Genomic DNA, 19,725 nt, shown 5'->3' with positions numbered 1-19,725 from the left:
CTCAGGACAATGGTTTCAGGAATGCTTTGCTTTTAAACAGAAGTTCTTGCTGTTTTTTCTTTTGCGTTTTCACAGAATCACCTAAAAGACATTCTAGCCTCAGTGGTGTCCAGAAGGAAAGCTTATCGGCTACGAGATGGTCATTTTAAATACGCCTTCGGCAGCAACGTCACTCCACAACCGTATCTGAAGAATAGTGTCATGGCCTACAACAATTTAATAGAAAGGTAATTGAAGCTTGTGTCATTGCGAGCTGGTTACGGATTAGACACCTGTGCTGCTCTGAGAGCAGAACCATTTTGTTTTTCTCAGCGAATGGTTTGGTTGTCTCTTCTGTACCGAGGGAGGTGGAGTTAGCAGGAGGGAGGGCCCCCACGCCAAGCTAAGCAGGGGGGCTCCCTTGGGCAGTGCAGCCTGCCGGCTCCTTGGGTGGCCCTTGGAAGTGAGGTTGCTCTCAGTGGGAGCTGTGGCTCTGGTTTCTGGAAGGCGGGAGGGCTGGTTTGCCCAGGCCCTCCTGCGGCTCCTGCAGCCGCTGCTTAAGGTGCCATCGGATTGTTCTTTGTAGCCTGCTGTGTAGCTCTGGTCGCAGCTTTGTGGTCTCTGTTTGGGGGTCCCCGTCCTTCGCTCCTCTCAGGCCTCCCAGGCTCCTTAGGTCCCCGAGGCACCCCTTCATGAGATGACCTAGAGGACCTGCGTCTGTGTGCTGAGTTTTCGGATCCTCAAAAAAAAGTTGAGTCTGAATGGGAGGCCTTTGAGAAAGGAAAGGAAAAGCCAATTGTCTACTTTTCCTCATGGTTTATCGAGCGCCTGCACTTCTCTGCATGTTTGGTTAGTTAGGGAGAACGCCAGTAAAGCGGGGCCGGGAGGCATCAGAGTGGGCTGGGCAAGAGTAACCGGGCAGGGACAGGCAGGAGAAAGGGGAGAGGCATGAGGGGCAGACGGAGCAGCGAGCTCTGTCCACGGGGTGGGGGCTGGGCCGCTGCCCTGCTGCTTGCTCCCTGGCTCTGAGGACCACGATTGGGTCATGGGGCGGGCTCAGTCTTAAATGGGGTCATCTGCATAGACCGCCACATGTGAAGCTTTCTGTCTATATCTCATTCTAGCACCTGGTACCTGTTTCCATGTAGAAGTCATTCTCTAGAGAAGAGGGAGCATGTGACGGGTGACTGGGGCGCTGCGTCTCTGGCCCTGGCAGAGCCCCCCTGTCCTCTCACCCCTAGCGCCAGGTCACGGGGAGCTTCTCCGCCGGCTGACTTGTCCGGTGCCTCCAACGCACACGCTTCTCCTTGCTTTCCTTCAGAATACGTCCTTTGTTTGCTGCCATCTGCTTCTCACATTGCACTGTTGTTTCATGTTGTTGATGGTGGAAACTCATGCCTGCCTTCCCAGCTATTATTGTAGCGGGGCTCTCGGTTGGGGAAACTGACAAGATCTGGATTAATTCTTACCAGCTCCTCTTTTTCCCTGTTGCTCTGTTTGTGTTGCATTGTTTTGTCTTACTCTGTTTCGGACACTCTTGTCTCCAGTCCCTTTTACTTTCTTCCCCAGTCTGTTTTCAATTTCCTATTCCTAACCAAGGTCTTTTTTCAACTTGAAGCTTTTTAAGGGCAAGAAACCACTTTGATTCCGTTTCTTAGTTGAGGGGCCATGGTAGCATGGTGGTTAACGAGCTCAGCTACCAACCAAAAGTTGTCAGTTCAAACCCACCAAATGCTCCTTGGGAGAAAGACATGACAGTGTGCTCTGTAAAGATGCCCAGCCTGGGAACTGCTCCGGGCCTTAGTTCTAGCCCGGGCATGAGTTTGCGTTGGTTTGATGGCGGTGGGTTTGGGTGGGGTACCTGGAGCTTAGTTTAGCGTGGTGGAGAGGAGGGCAATGGAGTGGCAGTGCTGTAGTTTATTTCCAGACTGCCTGATGAAAACTAAAGCAAGTGGCTAAAATATCAATTGGGTTTTTTATATCATTTCATGATTTTTAATAAAATGTGTGAAGGGGATTTCAAAAGTTCGTGGAAAGATGGAATGAAACGATCGAGGAATTTTCCCCTCAGCTCAGCCCGCCCCTCTGCCATGTGTTTGCCGTGTCCGTCTTAGTTGCTAGGACTGTGTCCAAAGCCTGTGTGTGTGTTTTCCAGCCCGCCAGCCTTCTCTGCGCCGGGTGCTGCGCAGAACCCGGCCTCTCACCCGCCTCCTGACGATGCCGAGCAGCAGGCCGCGCTCCTGCTGGCGTGCTCCGGGGACACGCTGCCCGTGTCCTTGCCACCGGTGAACATGTATGACCTTTTTGAAGCTTTGCAGGTAACTTTGGGCTCCTTAAAGTTTGATACTCTTGAAGTCTGCAAAAATGTTCACTTGCTTTTTTGTTGTTGTTTTTAAGCTACTTATTTTTCACTAGCCTCTTTCTTCGTGTCCTGGGCCCATGAGCCCCTCCTAATTTGTGCTCCCCCACCTGTCTACTCTCCCTCCACCCTTATGGAAGAAAGGAAGAAGGAAGGAAGGAAGGAAGGAAGGAAGGAAGGAAGGAACAAGTCCTCTCGACCCCATTGTTCCTATTTCAGGACCTTATCCTTTTTTCTTACATCTGACTTGGGGGTTTTAGGCTCTGCCTTTAGTAAGCCAGACTGGAATGGTGAAAGGGTCACGATGGTGGGGTTGCTCTGTTTCATAGGTTGAAAAGTAAGTGTACTGAAGTGTAATTGGAGCCGTGCGGATTTTTCAATCACAGGTACACAGAGAGGTAATCCCTACACATACAGTGTACGCTCTCAACATTGAGAGGATCATCATGAAACTCTGGCACCCGGATCATGAAGAGCTGCAGCAGGACAAAGTTCACCGCCAGCGCCTAGCGGCCAAGGAGGGGCTTTCGCTCTGCTGAATCAGAGTGTGAGGGTGTGGGACCCTCCGCAAATTGATGATTGAGAATGGAATGTTTTTGGGGTCCACATTTCTAGGCTGAAGTGTATAGTGTATATATAACCTTTCCTATGGAAATGTGACAGTACATTTTGTGTTGCTACTGTGAAGCCATTAACAGACTCCTGGTTTTGGTAATGACCCGTGTGAGGGCGCATGTGTGAGAGAGAGAGAGAGAGAATCACTCCCGTTATGGGGACAAGAGCGTCCGGATACGTTCTGGAGATGTTAGGCATCTGGGGTCTAGTATCCTATGGTCTGCGATGAGGTAGATGACATCCTAGGTGGGGACAAGTTGTTATGATGTAGTTCCCATGATCAGCAGAACCTCCACATCGTAGATTCTGTATCTGCCAAAATGAAATCCACTGCCCTTCTGCTGAAGAACCATGGTCTTGCATCCTAATTGAGATAGCCTCCAGTGTTAAGTCTGCAGTGCAGTGAATCGCGCGCTTACTGCTGCCTTTCTGGCGCTAGCCTTTGAAACCCCCACCAAATGACTAGGGACCATGTAAACGAGGTGCTGCGGGCCCACGGAGGCATTGGATAGCTTGCCAGTAAAGGGAACACGGTGCATGGTACCTCTGGGTGAAACCGTGTTACGAGGTGCCAAGTCATCCAGAAGTGGACGGGGGAACCTCACAGCCACCAAGATAGAAGGCCCCGGAGTGGAGGGCAGCTTTGGGATCTGGGACCCTTGCACTGAGAACCTCCTAGACCAAGGAGACGGCGACACCACCTCAGACTGTAAGAGACAACCTGAAGCAGAGGTGGCAGAACCAGGAGGTTGCCAGGAGGCAGCACGGTAGGTTTCTGGGCCATGGAGAGAGAGCTGAACACCTTCCGGCAGGAAGTTCGCTGGGGAAGTGGTGTCTCCAGGCCCTTACTGGTGGAGCTACAGCGTTCTGTGTGGTTCCCCTAAGAAGAGCAGAGGGGGTAGGACCCCAGAGTTGACAAGTCTGATAGAGAGCGTGCTTGCAGGCATGAGTGAGACCAAAGACTTGTATCCTGAATCACTGCTCAGTATGAAATGTAACCTATTAACTTCCCTAATAAATTCCATAATTGTGAATGTTGTCTGAGTTGTGTATAGCCATTGCAGCAAATTATCTAACCCAACAGAGTACTTGGAGAGGGGTAGTCGGGGTCCACAGTGGTAACAGGGCTGGAGGCTGGAGACTTGCCTGTCAGAGGAATCACTTGGGGCTAATGTTGCTTCTCTCTGCCTCTTGTGAAATTAGAGGTCAGGCGCCTCTGCCATTTCATATTGGTGGCAGGAGGGGGTTCTCTGGGATGGCTTCTGCCTCATGAAAGCATGGAGCTTTGTATAAGAAAACAAGCATTACTGTTTAATGGTCCTTTGGTTGTTAACCAGTGGCCAGACGAGAAGCGAGGGCTGTTCTGCCGCATCTGGAGGGAGAAAAGCTGCGTCTCAAGTGGCGTGGGCAGTCGGGTGGGATAAACGAGATGACTGTTAGGGCGCAGGGTCTTGTGGTTCTCTCTGCCAGAGCCCCAAAGTCTTAAAAACATGATGGTCAAGGGTGTGAAGACGAATGTGTTTTAAAAAGTTGTGAGTGTACTGTGTACATTGTGTTTCTCTGATGGAATTAATATTGGAGTATTATAGATTACAGGAGTGTGTAACTCCACCTTCAGCCGATTGGCTATACTAAAAGGCAGTTAGAATTTGCTGGAAGCAAGCACGGGTTGTGGGCTTGAATGTAGCCCTGTGTGGAGGTACTGGGGGCTTCGGTGAAAACTCCAGTCCTGTCCAGACTCCTTGCAGTCAGTAAAGCTGCACTGGAGAAGATAAGCAGACCCACTCAGGACTGCTGATGGAACAGAGTGCTGGAAGAAGGACCTGCAAAAAAAACACCTTTGCTCTCTGGATTTTGAGAAAGTGGTTTGCTATTGGTGGTCACTGATGTATCGAGGCTGGAAAAGTCTGTGCCCACTAAAAGAACCTCCTTCCAGAACTAGAAGTTAAGGGAACTGGTCCGTAGTCAGCCTAGTGTGCTCGTTTGTGGTATTTAGTCATGTTTAATTGGCACCCATAGGCCTAGCCCACCGAGGCTAGGAATGAGAGAGGACAGGCTGGGCTCTAAACTGCAGGCAGTTTTGTGGACTTCTGAGCTCATGGGACCAAGGAATGGACTTCAGTGGAGAGATAGTTGATACTGTCAACGGTGTTGATTGCTCTGGACTGGACTTCGCATGCAAATAGAGTTCCAAGCAGAACAAAACATTCTTCAGATCAAAGAACTTGCTTGTCTCCTCAAGAATACTGGTTTGATAGAGGCCGGCAATTTAAACATCAGCTCCCCTGGGTGCAGGGGAGAGATGGAGGTGTGAAGTGACTTACATACCTCTCTGGGTGTGCCTCATCTCGAAATGAGGCAGATCAAGGACAGTCCATGGAATGGTATCCTGTTACTCTCCTGGGTCATGCTAAGAGGGGGGCCGGGAAATGATTCTATGATTCTCCTGTGAAGAATGAGTTACCGGTGAATTATAACTGTAAAACAGTTGATTATAAAAGCAGCAACATAGTGAACTGAGGAGGAGACACTTCTGGAATGGAGTACAGTGGCCAAACCTAAAGTTCCTTAAAGGTTTTGCTAAGCCGGTACTTCATGAGGCTCAGAGCAATGGACTAATTTCTCCTTTAAAATTATCGGAGGGCACACAAGGTGAAGCCAAAATGACTTCTGGAGAACCTGGCCAGCTGAGATGGTTACCAGCAAGCAACAGGCCAGAATGGCTGCTACCCGGGTGTCCTTATTCTGAGAAATGTCCTCCTCAAGGACAGATTGCTACAGGCTGCTCTGGAATGGTACAGCCATGGGGAGAAATAGCCAATAACTAGAAGAGCCAGGGCCCCTCTGTGGTGCAGTGAGTGAAATCGCTCCACGCGGCTCTGTTCTAGCGAGTCTTTGCAATTACCCCCAATGATTGGGGGGCTCTTTGCAAAGGAGGTGCTTGTAGCTCACTAAGGGAAGCTTCCTAATGATGTAAACAAGGCACATGGGACCACAATAATAAATGTGTGGAACCTTGAGGGGATTGGTCAGTTTTGCCTTCCTACTGGGCTGAAAATGAGCCCCTGCAAAGGGCGAAAGGAAGGCCCTTACTTCAGTACGTCTTTGGATCTGAGGGCCTTGTGCTGAGGAACTGCCGAGGTCCACGAGAGAGGGCTGTTACCTCACCAGAGATGTCAGACGTGGTGCAAAGCTGTGGCAAAGAATGATCAGTGTAGGCAGCAGAAGCGGGAGATGGTACGCTGGCACAGTGAACCAGCTGAGCTTTGAGCAGAGGGGAGTCGGGCCTCCAGGTACTTGGAGCTGGCTCACAGACCCACAGAGAAGAGGAAGCACAGCACCTTTGGCAAGTGGCTTGCTGATGAAGTGGGAGAGGTTTCTAACCCTGCCAACTAGAGCAGAGGCTAAGCTGGTCCAAGAGAGCTGGCAAAAAGCCCTGTGGGCAAGGCTGAGAAGAGGGCTGCCCTGGCAAAGAACTGTATCCTGAGCCTTTTGAGATTCTGAATGTAACCTGTTATTTCCATAATAAAAATTTCCAGTAATTGTGCACACTGCCTCTGAATTGTGTGACCTCTGGAAAGAATTTGCAAACTCAGCAAAAATGGAGGGCGTGGGTGGCAGGGACGGCTGGTATTCGAATTGGTAGAAACGCTAGAGGGAGGAGGCATGTCTGATTTCCACCTCATGGCATTCAGCTTGGGCTGCAGATGCCGATTCTCCTTCAGGGTGGGTCAGACACCTCTGGGACACCAAGAGCAGAGGTAGCCCCCGCCCCGCCCCAATTCACCCTTACAATGCCACAGAAAATAGAACCTGGCCATGCTGTCTTAAAAGACAAAGCCCCTTCCCATTCAAAATCAAAAGGAAAAGAAATTCGTACACTGCAGTTAACCTTATAAAATGCCCTCCCTTCACTTGTTTATTCTGAAGTTTCAGTTGGGACTGACGAGCACGTTCATTTATCAGTCTTCCCTCGGTTGCATCCAGGGAGTTCCGATTCCAGTGGCCCTGCACCACCACCTGTGCCCGGCTGGAAGGAGCCTGTTCCAGCCACCGGCTCAGTCCGTCCTGAGGGTCTCCCTCTGTGGCTGACCCTGGACTGAGCATAACCTGCCTGGTGACATGGCCACGGTACTAACATACACGCGTGTTCTTCAAGTCTTTAAGGAGCAGCCTGGCTTTGGTGCGCATGCTTTGAAGACAGATTTGTTGCGTGTAGTCAGTATTTTTTGCCAACTTTATTGTTCAAACACCTCAGTTTTTCTTCCCCAGCTGTCACATGCCTACAAGCTGATTGAAGACACCACGGCTTGGGTCTGGTGCACTCAAAGTGCCATCTTTGCCTTTTAACAACACATGATCGAACTGCCCCTTCTGTGGGTGTTGACTAGGGGGTCCAAGCAAAATGAAATCTTGGGGAACCTCACTGCTTCTGGGGCTGGTCTGTGGGTCCCACTGCACATGGCAATGCTGTGTTAAAGGACAGAGCCTTTTTTGCATTAAAAAAAAAAGGATTTTTGTTTTCTTTATACTGAAGTGTAATCCTGTTGTGGATGTTTCAGGAAGTGTGTACAAATTGGTAATTCCCATCTGTTTCTGTTTAGTCTTAACGTGAAAGTGATTTACGTTTCTCAATGTTACCAATACGTTTTTGTATTGAAGATAGTATTGATGGATCATTAGAATGTACAGGTGGATTTATAGTCGCTGTATAGATAATATGGTTAAATTGCTGGTATCTGTGAATTTGATTTCATTCTTCAAATGTGACAAATCTTTTGGGAGAAAACTTTTATAAGAAATACCCGCTTTCTAGTGAAATAGGAAATGCCCTGCTTTATGTAGTCTTGGTGGACTTTTCAAAAGAATGGAATAGATGAGAATGATTAAGCAGGTTCACATCAAGGCATGCGGTTTCTTCCTTTTGTCATAGGTAGATTAAGATGAAAAAGAAACAGCTTAGTTTCAGTTCTTAGCACAAGTCTGAGAAGCTCTTCACAGATGCTGGGAAAATAATTCTGTGTTTAAGGCTTGTTAGTGTTGGAACCAATATCCTAGTAGTTGGGTGACAGTTGGGCCTCACTGCTGTCCAGGAAGTGTTAGACGTTATAGGTTCTGTAGCTGGAGTCAGCCGGGAGACTCACTGGCATGAGTTAAGTTAGGAGGGTGCATCTGAAAGTCTCGCTGCTAGGCTTCCACTTCCTACTGTATAGATTATGCCAAGTGGAATATGTGTAAGCATGCCTTGTGATCGGCGAATGGCTGCAGACCAGTTCTCAGTAATAAACCCGTCTCATCGGGATGCACTCCATGCAAAAGGCCCAGCCAAACATGCAATCACTTAAATTCAAGGCAGGTCAGTTCTAAAGGTTATGGCAGGACTCTGAAGGGGTCGTCTTGATCGATTTTCCCGAAGGACACAGAACCGCCACAGGAGCTGCTTCTGAAAGCATTGAGGGAAACGCAGAACTCCAGCTCTGAGACACAGGGAGCTGGGCCAGCGTGACAGTGCGCCGACTCCATATTCCAGGGGAAAACGTATTTCACTGGGGACCCTTTCCTGTCATCCTCCAGCCCAGGCAGGCATTTTCAGACATTTCTTGTCCCAGACTCAAAATGTATGGGGTCGGATCTGAATGCGGTTTGATTTGTGTAAAACAAAGAACCACCTCCAGTAGCTTCACATTCTGATATTTTTAATGCAGGGTTCCATGATTTGTCACACCTCTGGCCAATCAGCCCCAGTGCTGTCGAGTCCACTGTGACTCATGGGGACAAGGCTGTGCCTGCTTCTGGCAACAGACAGCCTCGTCTTTCTCACAAGGAACAGCTAGCTGGTGGTTCAAATAGCTGACCTTGTGGTTAGCAGTGCAACACTTGACCTCCGGGACTCTTCCTACTGCCGAGGGCCTGTTTAAATCCCTCTGCCCGGCTGGTAGCCTTGGTGAGGTCACAGGAGAGCAGACTGCCCTTGCTCCATGTATTTCAGACACTCTCAACTGCAGAGAGATTTGTTCGCTCTGTCAGTTTTTGTTAGATAGAAAATAACTGAAATGATGAGATAGTGTTGAAAGCAGGACTAGGAGGCAGAAAAGTGTGAAAATATTCAAGATTTTTAAGAGCATCCTTGAAGAAACTTGAACTCCATTACACTCACCAAAGGCTGGCTCCAATCTAGTACCATGGCCACTTGGAATCCTAGTGCCATCTCTTCTATTAGGTAAAGTTACTAAGATATCCTGGGCTGTATTAAGCTCCATTTAAAAACCATTGTTTCAATGAAGACAGAAGTGGATAGGAATCAGATTTCAAATTTAGAATAAAGCTTTTTCCTGTATGGTTTTCAGTAGTAACTGCAAACCCTGGTTTGGTAAAGCTTGATTTCACTAGGAGCCCTGGTGGTGGAATGGTTTAAATACCGGCTGCTAACCAAAAGGTCTCCCAGGGAGACAGAAGAGGCTGGCTGCTCCCACAAAGATTTATAGCCTCACAGAAACCCACTGGAGCATTCGACTCAGGCTGTCTCCATGCACATTGTGAACACCTATGTCAGTTACTGCTGTAATCATCACAGGACACAAAGTCCTTGGTCTCCTCATTGCCTTATGTGGTTGGGTGTTACTGATCAGATTTCACAAAATTCTCTTTGAAATGTCCGTAGGTAACTGACTCAGAACAAAATGTGTCCAAAATATAAAGGGTAAGGAAGGGGGTAGGGTGGGGTGGGATGTCAGACTTATAAGGTGTGGCTAAGTTAGCTCCTCAGCATCTAATTCTGAGCTGAAAACTGCTTACTCGAGTCTATGGACATGGAACCCCAGGTAGTACAAATTAAGTGAATGTCTGCAGGTTCGAGTCCACCCAATGGCAGGCCAAAAGCCAGACTTGGCAAGCTACTCCAACCCACCCACCGAAGTCCCTGTAGAACACAGTTCACCTCTGACCAACATAGGGCATCTTGAAGCAGAGTCCACTCCATGGCAACTGTAGGTTGCTGTGTGTCCCCTTGTTTCCAACTCAGCAACCCTCCGGGACAGAGAATTGTCCCATAGGTTCCCTAGTGCCGATGGCCAGGGCCATCTTTCCCCAGAGCCATTGGTGAGTTCCAGTGCAGGGAGACTTTCTAGCAACTGAGCGCTTCCCTGCTGCACCATCCTGTGTTAACTGTTACTCGTATAGATGTGATAAATTGTCATGGCTAATTTTACTGATCACCGAAAAAGCACACAATGAAAGGGCACCTGGGTTACCATACTTTTGTTTTTAAAGAAATTTATGAAAACAGGATAGCCTCTCACGTAAAATTAGAATTACAATCTGAAGCACAGCAGAGGGATGAGCCTGGAGGCCATTATGTTCTAAGTACTCGAGTGCAAATAACTATTGTCTGAGACCACTATGCTCCAGTCAAGGTGTCCACACAGATAGTCTGGTGGTGCCCAGGGGTGGGAAGGGAGAAAGGAAGTCCAGTGTGAGGGACTGGAAGGGGGAGGGAGGCTAGGGGGAAACTGATGATGCTCTATATGGGAAGACCCTGGAAGGTTTGCAAGAGTTAAAGGGAACAGAGACCAATATGGTTTTTAAAGTAATCCTAAAATAGTGCCAATCCATGGACAGACTGAACAGTGAGAAAGGGAGAATGGGAGTATGCTCACAAATAACGTATTTGAGGAGCTGTAACTTTATATTCCCATTAAAAAAATACCCTAGTCTTCTAACCCCCCAGGGGAAGTTCAGTTCACAGGTTGACGAGGGGTCAGAATTGACTTGAGAGCAGTGAATGGGGGGAGGTGTTGGAACTCTGGTGGTAAACACATTGGGCTGCTAACCACAAGGTCAGCACTTCTAAATACCCACTCCTCCAAGGGAGAAAGGTAAGGGTTCCTACTCCTGTAGTCGTGGAAGCCCAGAGAGGTACTTCAACCTGGCCTTAAGGGTCACTGAGTCAGAAGTGACTTGATGGCTGTGAGTTGGCCAACTTACCTATGGATGTGGTGAAGCATGAAGGGGGAAAGTTACTGACACTCCTAAGACATTACCAAGCACCTTCAGGTCCCCAGACCTTGTAGTTCACAACTTTGGGGAGTAGCCAGCCATCTGGTCGCACTAGGCCCGAGACATGGAGCATAGCTTCAGTGGGCTAAGAATGGACCGAGACCAGCACTAGATGGTTCCCTGGAGCCACCAACTGCTCTGCGAAGGAGGTCCTAGAAGAACGGGAGAAAATGTGGGCCAAACTCAAAATCCCTGGATGGAGACTGGCAGGAAGCCGGGCTCTGGCCTTTCTCCTTCGGGTGTGGAACCAAATCCCCTCTTCTGGATTCCCCAATGCTTTTCATCAGAAGAGCAGCATCTATCTCTATCCAAGAGCAAAGCTGAGAGGGTTAGGAGAAGAGGAATGCAAGCAGGAGACTCTCGCAGGGAGGTGGCTGTCTATCCAAGAGGACTGCAGTGGACGAGCTGAATCAGAAGGTGTATGAAATGTCTCTGTAAACAATTTCACCTAATTCAGAGCCCAAACCAGCTAGCTTTCTTCTACCCATCAGCTTGTGTGCATGTTTCACTCATTCTAAATTCATGCTGTTTGTGGAATTCCTTCTGAGATTTAGTAATGGGCCAACCCAACCCTGAGAACATTCAAACCATGATTCTCCTAAACTTTTGATGCAAAATCCTTCCCACCTCCCCTGAAGCAAGCCAATCTTAAAATTTAAAAGCACACACAAAAACCTTCCTCCGTTTCTCCAAAGATACTAGCAGTATTTTCAATGCCACACCATGGACTTTCGATTCAGGGTTTAATGTACTGTTACCAAACCAGAACATTAGCCAATACCATGAGAAGTCACAATGCCAGCAGGTGAAGAATAAAACCACCAGAGCCTGTTGTCTTTATTATCAAACTTTATTGTTGGGTGAGTTCCTATCTACCGGAGAGGAAAACTACTGTCTCACTATGTGCTACAGTAACGAGGGTCATAGCCATTCTGCAAGATAGTTGTACTGGGGCTCTAGCAGGCATAGTGTATAATTCAGGAGAGACTGAGCCCAGAGAAACCCTGACAGTGTAGAGCCATTCATTACTCTAGAAAGTTCCAGTGCTACGCAACCTGCAAGGCATCATCTACCAGTTGATGATGAGACGCAAGGATTTGGTGGTGGAAGCAAGGAGTCAAGCCCACTTTCTACTCTTTCCAGCAAGAAAAACGATGGCTCCGCGTAGGAACCGGCTATCAGGTCTTCTAAAATCCTTTACGCTCCCAAGCAAATGCAGTAAGACAAAGAGGGAAGGGTCAGGGATGAAGGCAGTGGATTAGGGAAAGCTGGAGGAAACAAAAGTTTGTGAAACGGAAAGTGGCTGGTTTCTTGGGGTGGAGATGACCAACAATACAGGCAAAAGCAAATGGGAACAAATATTAAATGTCGTTCAGATACTAGAATTTGAATGAAATCTCTTCCTTTGTAAGGGAGGGGATGGCTGGTTTAAAAAAAAAACCAGAAAGGTGAATTACTAACAAGGAAATGAGTACCTGAGTAGAAATTGGTCTTTCAAGATGCCGAGAACAGTTAAGGTACAGATGTGAGCTGCAGCTACAGAAGTGGTTAAGGGAAGCGGCTGCGGTCCGGATTCGCTACCGGAGTTAACATTTCTAGCAATGGCTTCATCTATGGGGCGTATTTTAGTAGCAGATAGTTTTGAGGGAATGTTTTTCTAACACTCAACTTATATGGGAATGCAAATGACTATTTAGTGTAAAAATTCACCATCCAACAGGGTAGAAGATACCAAGTCCTGAAATAGCTGTGGCCAAAAGCCCAAGCCCTCCCAACACCTCTGTGATGAAACAGTAAAGAAATGAGCCAGTATCAGATGAGTCCCATGGGTCTCGCCCCAGATCAGACAGCAGATCACTTACGAGGACTTCTGCAGGCAGCCTGAAAACGAGGAGCTGTGTATTAAATGCTGCCCTATCATTAAATATGAGGAGGGAAAAAACAAGGAGGGGGCATCAAACAAGAACCTAATAAAGTCTAGCTGCCGACCAGATTGGGAAGATAAATAAACAGCATGGTTTATTATAACCTCCATCTTCCACACTAACCTAATTTCTCTATAGAAAAAAAAACATCTGCTGGCACCAGGCCAGTATGTCTTAATTTTGTTATGTTAGCATCTCCCCAAGAGAGATGTTAGTTTTTCCCAAAAAGGAGACGTGTTAGTAGCGGGTGGACACACGTGAACCAACGCAAGGTTTCTACAGAGCCTTCGCTGCAGTCTTGACCGGTGTGAGAGCAAAGTCTACCTTTGGAAGCCTTTTCAAAAGCAGGAGACAACACTTGACGGGAGCTTTGTGCGCACAGGACACCAGCAGAGCAGTGCCTGCTGAGGAGCCTCTTGGTGCTGAGCAAACACTCTCAGCAGGGTCGTGCCTCCTATTTACAGGGTCCTTGGGATGGGTGGGCACGCAGGGACTCCTCCAAACCGAATGAGGCAGACGTAGTGTCCTCAGGAGAGGAAGCACAGGATGCTGTCCAAGCCCAGGCTGTTGGGCACCACAGCCTCTTCCTTCTTTGCCCACTGCCAAGAATCTTCTAGAGGATTTTCTTCCCCAATATGGTAGCTGTCATCAGTGTTGCTTTTGCTGGAAAAGAGACAAACCAAAGTATGAAATAATCCTTGGCTTTTGAATATATGTTTTAACACGGGCAATAACCCCGCCACCAAACAACCAGTCAGATTTCCAAAGGAAGCAGCAGCGGCTTTGGCCACCTCTCCTCCCTCCTGCAATCTGTTGCCCGAGGCAACAAAGGGCAGAGAATGCCCTCAGTCATGAAGAACAAAAGTGCCTGGTTGCTTTCGGATGTGAACCCTGTCATTGCCTGTGTTTTGCATCAACAACTTGCCTTTCTCTGCTGACAGCTGGGCAGAAATGCCTAAGGATGATGCTCTTGTATAAGGAGTGGAAAAGGCACAAGGTAAAAGGAGGGAAGGACAGAAGTTGACTGCAATTCAGAGGCTGGCAGGCAATGCAGGCAGTCAACCGGCCTGCGGAGGAGAGGTTCAATCCAAGGGGCCAAGTATTCAATGGGCAAACCCTCAAGGGACCCGAGAAAAGGAGGTGGTTCGGGTGGTTCTGCAAGACACCCCCCTGGGTGTGCTATGATTCAATTCACGGGTGTGCTTATACAGGCTGAAATGGAATGGAGGGACAAAGGCCAGGATGAGCTTTCCTTTATACCCACTCAATTACCAACATGGTTCGGTTCCAAAGACCAGGTCATTATGTGAAAACCAGTATTCTGCAGAAAAAGGATGACATCAGATCACAAAATCGATGACTGTACCACTATCAATGCCAAATCACTGAACCATAGCCCAGCTAGTCGGACACAACCGTAACTATGACGTTCAGGTCGTCTTGCACAAAGCAGTCTGACAGGAGAGTTGGCCAATGAGCTTTTAAGAAACGGGTGGGGCTGTGCTTGCCGAGGAGGTGGGGTTTGTGCGGGCATGGGCTTCCCGGTGGATGTGCACCAGGTGCACAAGTACCCCTTTGAGCAAGTGGTGTCCAGCTTCCTCCCAAAGTATCCCAACCCCACGGATAAAAATGTCATCTCTGAAAACCATGGAGGAAAACAATCGGACAGAATTCATTCAAAGAGGCAGAATTTCAATCACCGGGGCTGGATTTCTCAACTGTATTTTAGAAAGCTTTGCCAGTGCATTCTTAGAACAGGGCGCTCAGCAGGGAATGAATGAGAGTAAAGCAGATGCTGCTTCAGGAACAGTGCGGTGCCCCCTTAGCGGAATAAAGGATCGTGGGTACCTATCCTGGATTTCATGGACACAAAACGGTACAGAACAAAAACAACAAACAAATGAACCCATAAACAATGCCACAATAAAACACAGAAAAACCTCAATCAAAAAGAAAACAAAGAGATATTAAAATGGAATCAACTTTAAAGGGAGCTGTGCCGCGCCTACATTTTCTCAGGAAGAACTTCTTGGGCACAGCACGCCATAGAAGCAGGCTTCTGGAATCCAAGTTTGACCATGCCGTGTCGGCAGCTTGAAGGAAGGAGACCTTCCCACCAGTCCTGCAAACAGCACGACTTATGGCCACGAGACTCCAAGCTGGGTTTTTATCTCTTAATGATTTTACAAATAAAAAGACAACCCCATCTTAAAAAAAAAAAAAGAAAGAAATGGGTGCAGTTGACATTTAGAGATCCAGCCAAACCAAATCACACGGCCATCAAGCTCCACAGGCCGGGAGAACACGCAGCACAGCGTTTCCGAGTGCACATCTTCCCGAGAGCAGACAACCCCATCTTCCTTTCTCAGAACAACTGGTGGTTTGAATCACCTCGCTCTTGGTTAGTTGCTCAGTGGTCAGCCACTGTGACCTTAGGGCTCTTTAGAGAAATGAATACGGTAAAATGAGCCGGTGTTCTCTCCTCCTGTAAGTCCTGGTGGTGGTGGGGTTCAATGTTGGGCTACTACCCAAAGGGTCGGCAGTTCAAATCCTCTAGCTGCTCTGCTGGAGAAAGACTGACTGACTGCTCCTGCAAAGATGAGTCTTGAAAGCCCTGTGTGGGGAGGGAGGAGCTCATTTAACTTCTCATTCGCTCCTCATACCTGCCCCTGCCTTCTTTTAAAGTTGCTTCTCTTCAACATTTAACTGAAACTCCCAGGCCTGTGCCCCTAAACTCCACTCACTCACCGAGTCCTAGAAACACCATGTTTTATTTTCCTTTTCAGTGCAAAGACTCAATTTTAAAATATGTGTTTCAGACATCTGCTGAGTGCCAAGAAATTATGTAACTGTCCACTCGACATTTAGAGATGGTCGTTAACAAAGTGTGGTGAAGACACTGGATGGTGCCCGGCTATCACAGACGACAGCGTCTGGATTCTGACAGGCTTGTCTTCAAACAGCAGCCATCCAAGTGAGGTGTCAACTAGGTCCACACGGAACAAGCACAACAGCCTGTGCGATCTAAGGATTATAAATGAAATCCAAATTCAGAGGGGACAGTATCAGCTTAATTTTTGAACACCCAGTTTGGTTTGCCAGCAGACTATAGGTCAGTGGTTCTTGACCCCCTTTGGGGTCGAATGACCTTTCACAGGGGTCACCCGATTCATAACAGTAGCAAAATGACAGTTATGAAGTAGCAACAAAAATAATTTTATGGTTGGGGGGGTCACCACCACACGAGGAACTGGATTAATGGGTCGCAGCATGAGGAAGGTGGAGAACCACTGCTCTAGGTGAATGTGGAAGCCCAAATCCACGTACAAGACCCCCACACAGACATAGCCTCCATCGAGCCCTCCGACCGTAGTCTAAAAATGGGAATAGCAGACAGAGCACGGTAAAGTTGATAAGGCAGATACAGTTAAAAATGTTAACACCTTATCATCTGATCTCCCTTTCGACTCAGTTTAAAATTGTTTCAGTTTTTAATACTTTCTTTTCAATTGGGCTTTCCTGTTTTGCTTTCTGGGTGTTTGTGTGTTCACTTACTTGTGTTGCTATTGTGGGATTCTCTGTATGTTAAGTCCAGGACAGGCACAGCTAGATTAGTGATTACCCGGGCACATGGCAGGGGAGGGTGCCCAGGAAGCAAACGTTCATTCTAGTAACGGTCTCGCAGTGCTTCTGTGTAGGACTGAACGACTGAACTGTAGGACGTGAATCACACGGCAATAAAACTATTAAAAACGACTGCTCCAGAGAAAGGCAGCCGGAGCCTTGTAGGCTTTGCTCCCTTGGCCCAGAGGCCAGCTTACTATTCTCTGTACAGGCCCAGCAGGCTGCACCAAGACTGGCTCTAAGCATTGAGTGTAAGAAAAAAGGCCTTTTTTCAGACACAACTTTGTCAACTGAACAATGTTAATGAGCCTTCAGGCCCAAACCTTTTACAACATCCAAGCCCTCAAATGAACAGTTCTCGTCACCTGATTGACTACGAGTTCTCCTGGGGCCCAGGCCTGGGGAGAAGCCCCATGTTGAGTCCAGGTCATGGGAGTGTCTCATGTTGATGGCCTGCTCTCTATACGAATACACCGTTGGCTACAGGGAACTTCGAAAATGGGGAAAAACAACTGAAAAATTGTATGTGGAACTCAACACATGTACCAATGAAACACACACACGCGTGCATGGCAATCTGACTTGGTCGACCCCATGTGCCCGAGCGGAACCACTCAGGCGGCTTTCCTGACCGTGCCCTCTGGAACCTGGCCGCCAGGCCTTTCCTCTCTCTCTAGGCGAGTGCCACCAGGTGGTTCAGACCGCCAACCTGTAGGCTAGTAGCCAAGCGCAAACTGCTGGCACCCCCCAGGCAGCACGGTCAGCTAAGCATGAAGCATACTGATAGGGCTTTCTCCTCCTGTAGAGTTAGTCTCGGAACCCCACGCGGGCAGCTCTCCTGTCCTGCAGGGTCGCTGGGAGCCGCGTGCAGGGTCTGGCTCACCTCAGCGTTCTGGTCAGTTGCTCTCGGTCACGCTTTCCCCGTCACACTCCCTGGGCGGCTCCATGCCTCCCGGCAGCTCACTCTCGATCTCCCACAGGACGTCGTCCTCCTCTTCCAGGTTGCTGGAGATGTGGCACCTCTTGAACCCTTGCACGACGGACTCGCTGGGGATGCTATTCCAGGCCACCATGACCCATTCCAGGAAGAGGCCCAGGGGTGGCTTCTTGGCGTTCCCGGTTGGGCTCAGCGCCAGGTTCCCGGCCAGCAGCCAGTTGGAGTACTGGGCCCGCACGCTGTCATTGAGCGGCTTGTACACCACCACGTCGAGCACCTGCAGCTGCGAGGTCAGGCCCCCCGGGATGATGACCATGTCTGTGTTCATGCTCTCCATGGAGCTCTTCACCGAATCGGTGGCGTGGCCCCGGAAGCCGTTCAGGATCAGCATGCCTCGCTGCTTGGGCACCGCGCCCGTCCTCCGCCTCCACACTACCTCCAGCCAGTCCTGCATCAGCTCCTCGGTCATCCACCCGTACCGGTGGCAGCGGATTTCCATCCCACTGGGGAACTTCCCAGGGGGGATGTACGTGCCCCTCAGAATGATGTACGGTGGGAGCTTCCTTCCGTCGGCCAAGACGCCAAGCATGGCTGTGATTTTCAGTTTCTCCCTGCCCGGCGTCTTAACCAACACGGGCTTCCCGCCCTGGTTATCCACAGTCACCCGAGACGGCACCTCCAGGCAAATGGGAGTCTCGTCTGCGTTCCCCATCTGGGCAACCGAGTACTTATGGGTCCGCCGCAGCGCCAGCACGCTCCGCTGGTACGTGATCAGCTTCTCGGTCAGGTCCTCTGGCAGGTGCTGCGGCATGGGCACCTTATGCCGCAAGGACAGGTCGTACCTCCGCATCATCCTCCGACACCAGCCCAGGCTTGCTTTGAACCCTTTCTCGGGAATGTTCATCTCCTGGGCAATCTCGAGAGCTTTCAGCTGCATTGCCTCCCTGGTGATTGGGTCCCCCTTGGCCTGCATGTAGCGGACGTACTCGGCCACACGCTGGTCCACCAGGGCGAACCTCCCGTTCTTGGGGCCCCGGAAGGCCCGCCGCATGGCGTGGGCATTCTGTAGCTGTGGCTTGACTTTGCGCCAGTCTCGGACGTTCTTCTCCAGCACCCCGAACTGCTTGGCCGCCTGGCAGTTGTTGGTGCTCTCAGCATACTCCACCACCATCAACTTGAACCCGGCGTCATAGCTGCGGCGCATGCCCCGGCTGAACTGAAACTTCCCGGCCAGGTCGTCGGCTGAGAGGTCGTACCCGGGGAAGCCCATGGCCATGTAGAAGGGGTAGCCCTCGCTCCACTCAGGCAGCTCGGCGAGATCCCCAGGCAGACGCAGATGCGAGGGCGAGGTGCGGGGAAACTGGGAGGCAGCGTTAGCAGAGCCCGCCCAGTCTGGAGACTTCATGTCGGAGTCTTCGTTCTCTGGGAGACAAGCAGGAGGGGAAAGAAGAATGTTGGTAAAAAAAAAACAGGACAAAACATGATTCCTGGCACCTTCCCACCAAACTCACTACAATCAGTGGATTTCAACGCAAGGCGATCCTATAGGCCAGAAGAGACCACCCTGTGGGTTTCCGAGACTGCAATTCTGAGACCAGAGAGCTTCATCTTCCTCCCGCGGAGTGGCTGCTGGCTTCTGGCCTAGCAGGAAAGCAGCCTAACCATGACGCCACCATACCGCCAGATCTTACTTTGAAGTTCATCAAAATAGTGACCTCATTAAATGCTGTAGGCGCCACCAAGTTGTTTTGCAACTCCGTGACTTTCCGTGAGAGCAGAACTGCCCCAGGGGGGTTTCTGTGCCGTGCTGCTCCATACAGAAGGAGCCCTGGTGGCTTAGTGGGCTGTGCATTGGGTCCATGGTTCAAATACACCAGTCACGCCCAGGGAAAGACGAGACAGTGTGCTTCTGGAAAGACTTAGCAAAATTTGGGAAACCCAAAGCAGCAGCTCCACTCTGTCTTTGAGGTCATCATGGGCCAGAATCAACTTGATGGCAGTGAACTTGGTGTCTGTGCATGAGCAGGTCCCCAGGTCTTGCTCCACAGAACAGCTGGGCGGGCTCAAACAGCCATTGTTCCATTTGCATGCAGGTGAGCACGTTACTGTTGCACCAACAGGTTTCTTTGAATAACAAGGTGCTATTGCTTACGTCCTCACCTATATGCACCACGGTCTTCAATGTTTACAATCATCACGGCGTTTTTCACGAGTGAGAAAATGAACGAGAG

General features: G+C 49.4%; 2 protein-coding genes across 3 annotated transcripts in view; one reads left to right on the top strand and one right to left on the bottom strand.

The window, feature by feature from the left end:
* Positions 1-4,002, top strand: part of TADA1 (transcriptional adaptor 1) — a 15,054-nt gene extending 11,052 nt beyond the window's left edge. The window contains exons 6-8 of one of the 2 annotated variants that reach the window (XM_075564394.1): positions 76-227; positions 2,135-2,297; positions 2,725-4,002. In XM_075564394.1, the coding sequence (XP_075420509.1) occupies positions 76-227; positions 2,135-2,297; positions 2,725-2,877 (468 nt within the window). In that variant the 3' untranslated portion in view covers positions 2,878-4,002. The remainder of the gene's footprint in view (positions 1-75; positions 228-2,134; positions 2,298-2,724) is intronic. The other variant, XM_075564385.1, reaches the window with a different exon arrangement.
* Positions 4,003-11,839: 7,837 nt separating this feature from the next.
* POGK (pogo transposable element derived with KRAB domain) overlaps positions 11,840-19,725 on the bottom strand; it is a 46,872-nt gene continuing 38,986 nt past the window's right edge. The window contains exons 7-8 of the mRNA XM_075540899.1: positions 17,441-18,916; positions 11,840-13,596 (exon numbers count right to left, since the gene is read on the bottom strand). Coding sequence (XP_075397014.1) covers positions 17,454-18,916 — 1,463 coding nt within the window. The 3' untranslated portion in view covers positions 11,840-13,596; positions 17,441-17,453. The remainder of the gene's footprint in view (positions 13,597-17,440; positions 18,917-19,725) is intronic.

This window comes from Tenrec ecaudatus, chromosome 1, assembly GCF_050624435.1.
Source record: "Tenrec ecaudatus isolate mTenEca1 chromosome 1, mTenEca1.hap1, whole genome shotgun sequence".
Lineage (NCBI taxonomy): Eukaryota > Metazoa > Chordata > Mammalia > Afrosoricida > Tenrecidae > Tenrec > Tenrec ecaudatus.
Note: the sequence above shows the minus strand (reverse complement) of the source record. Positions and strands in the feature narration are given on the sequence as shown.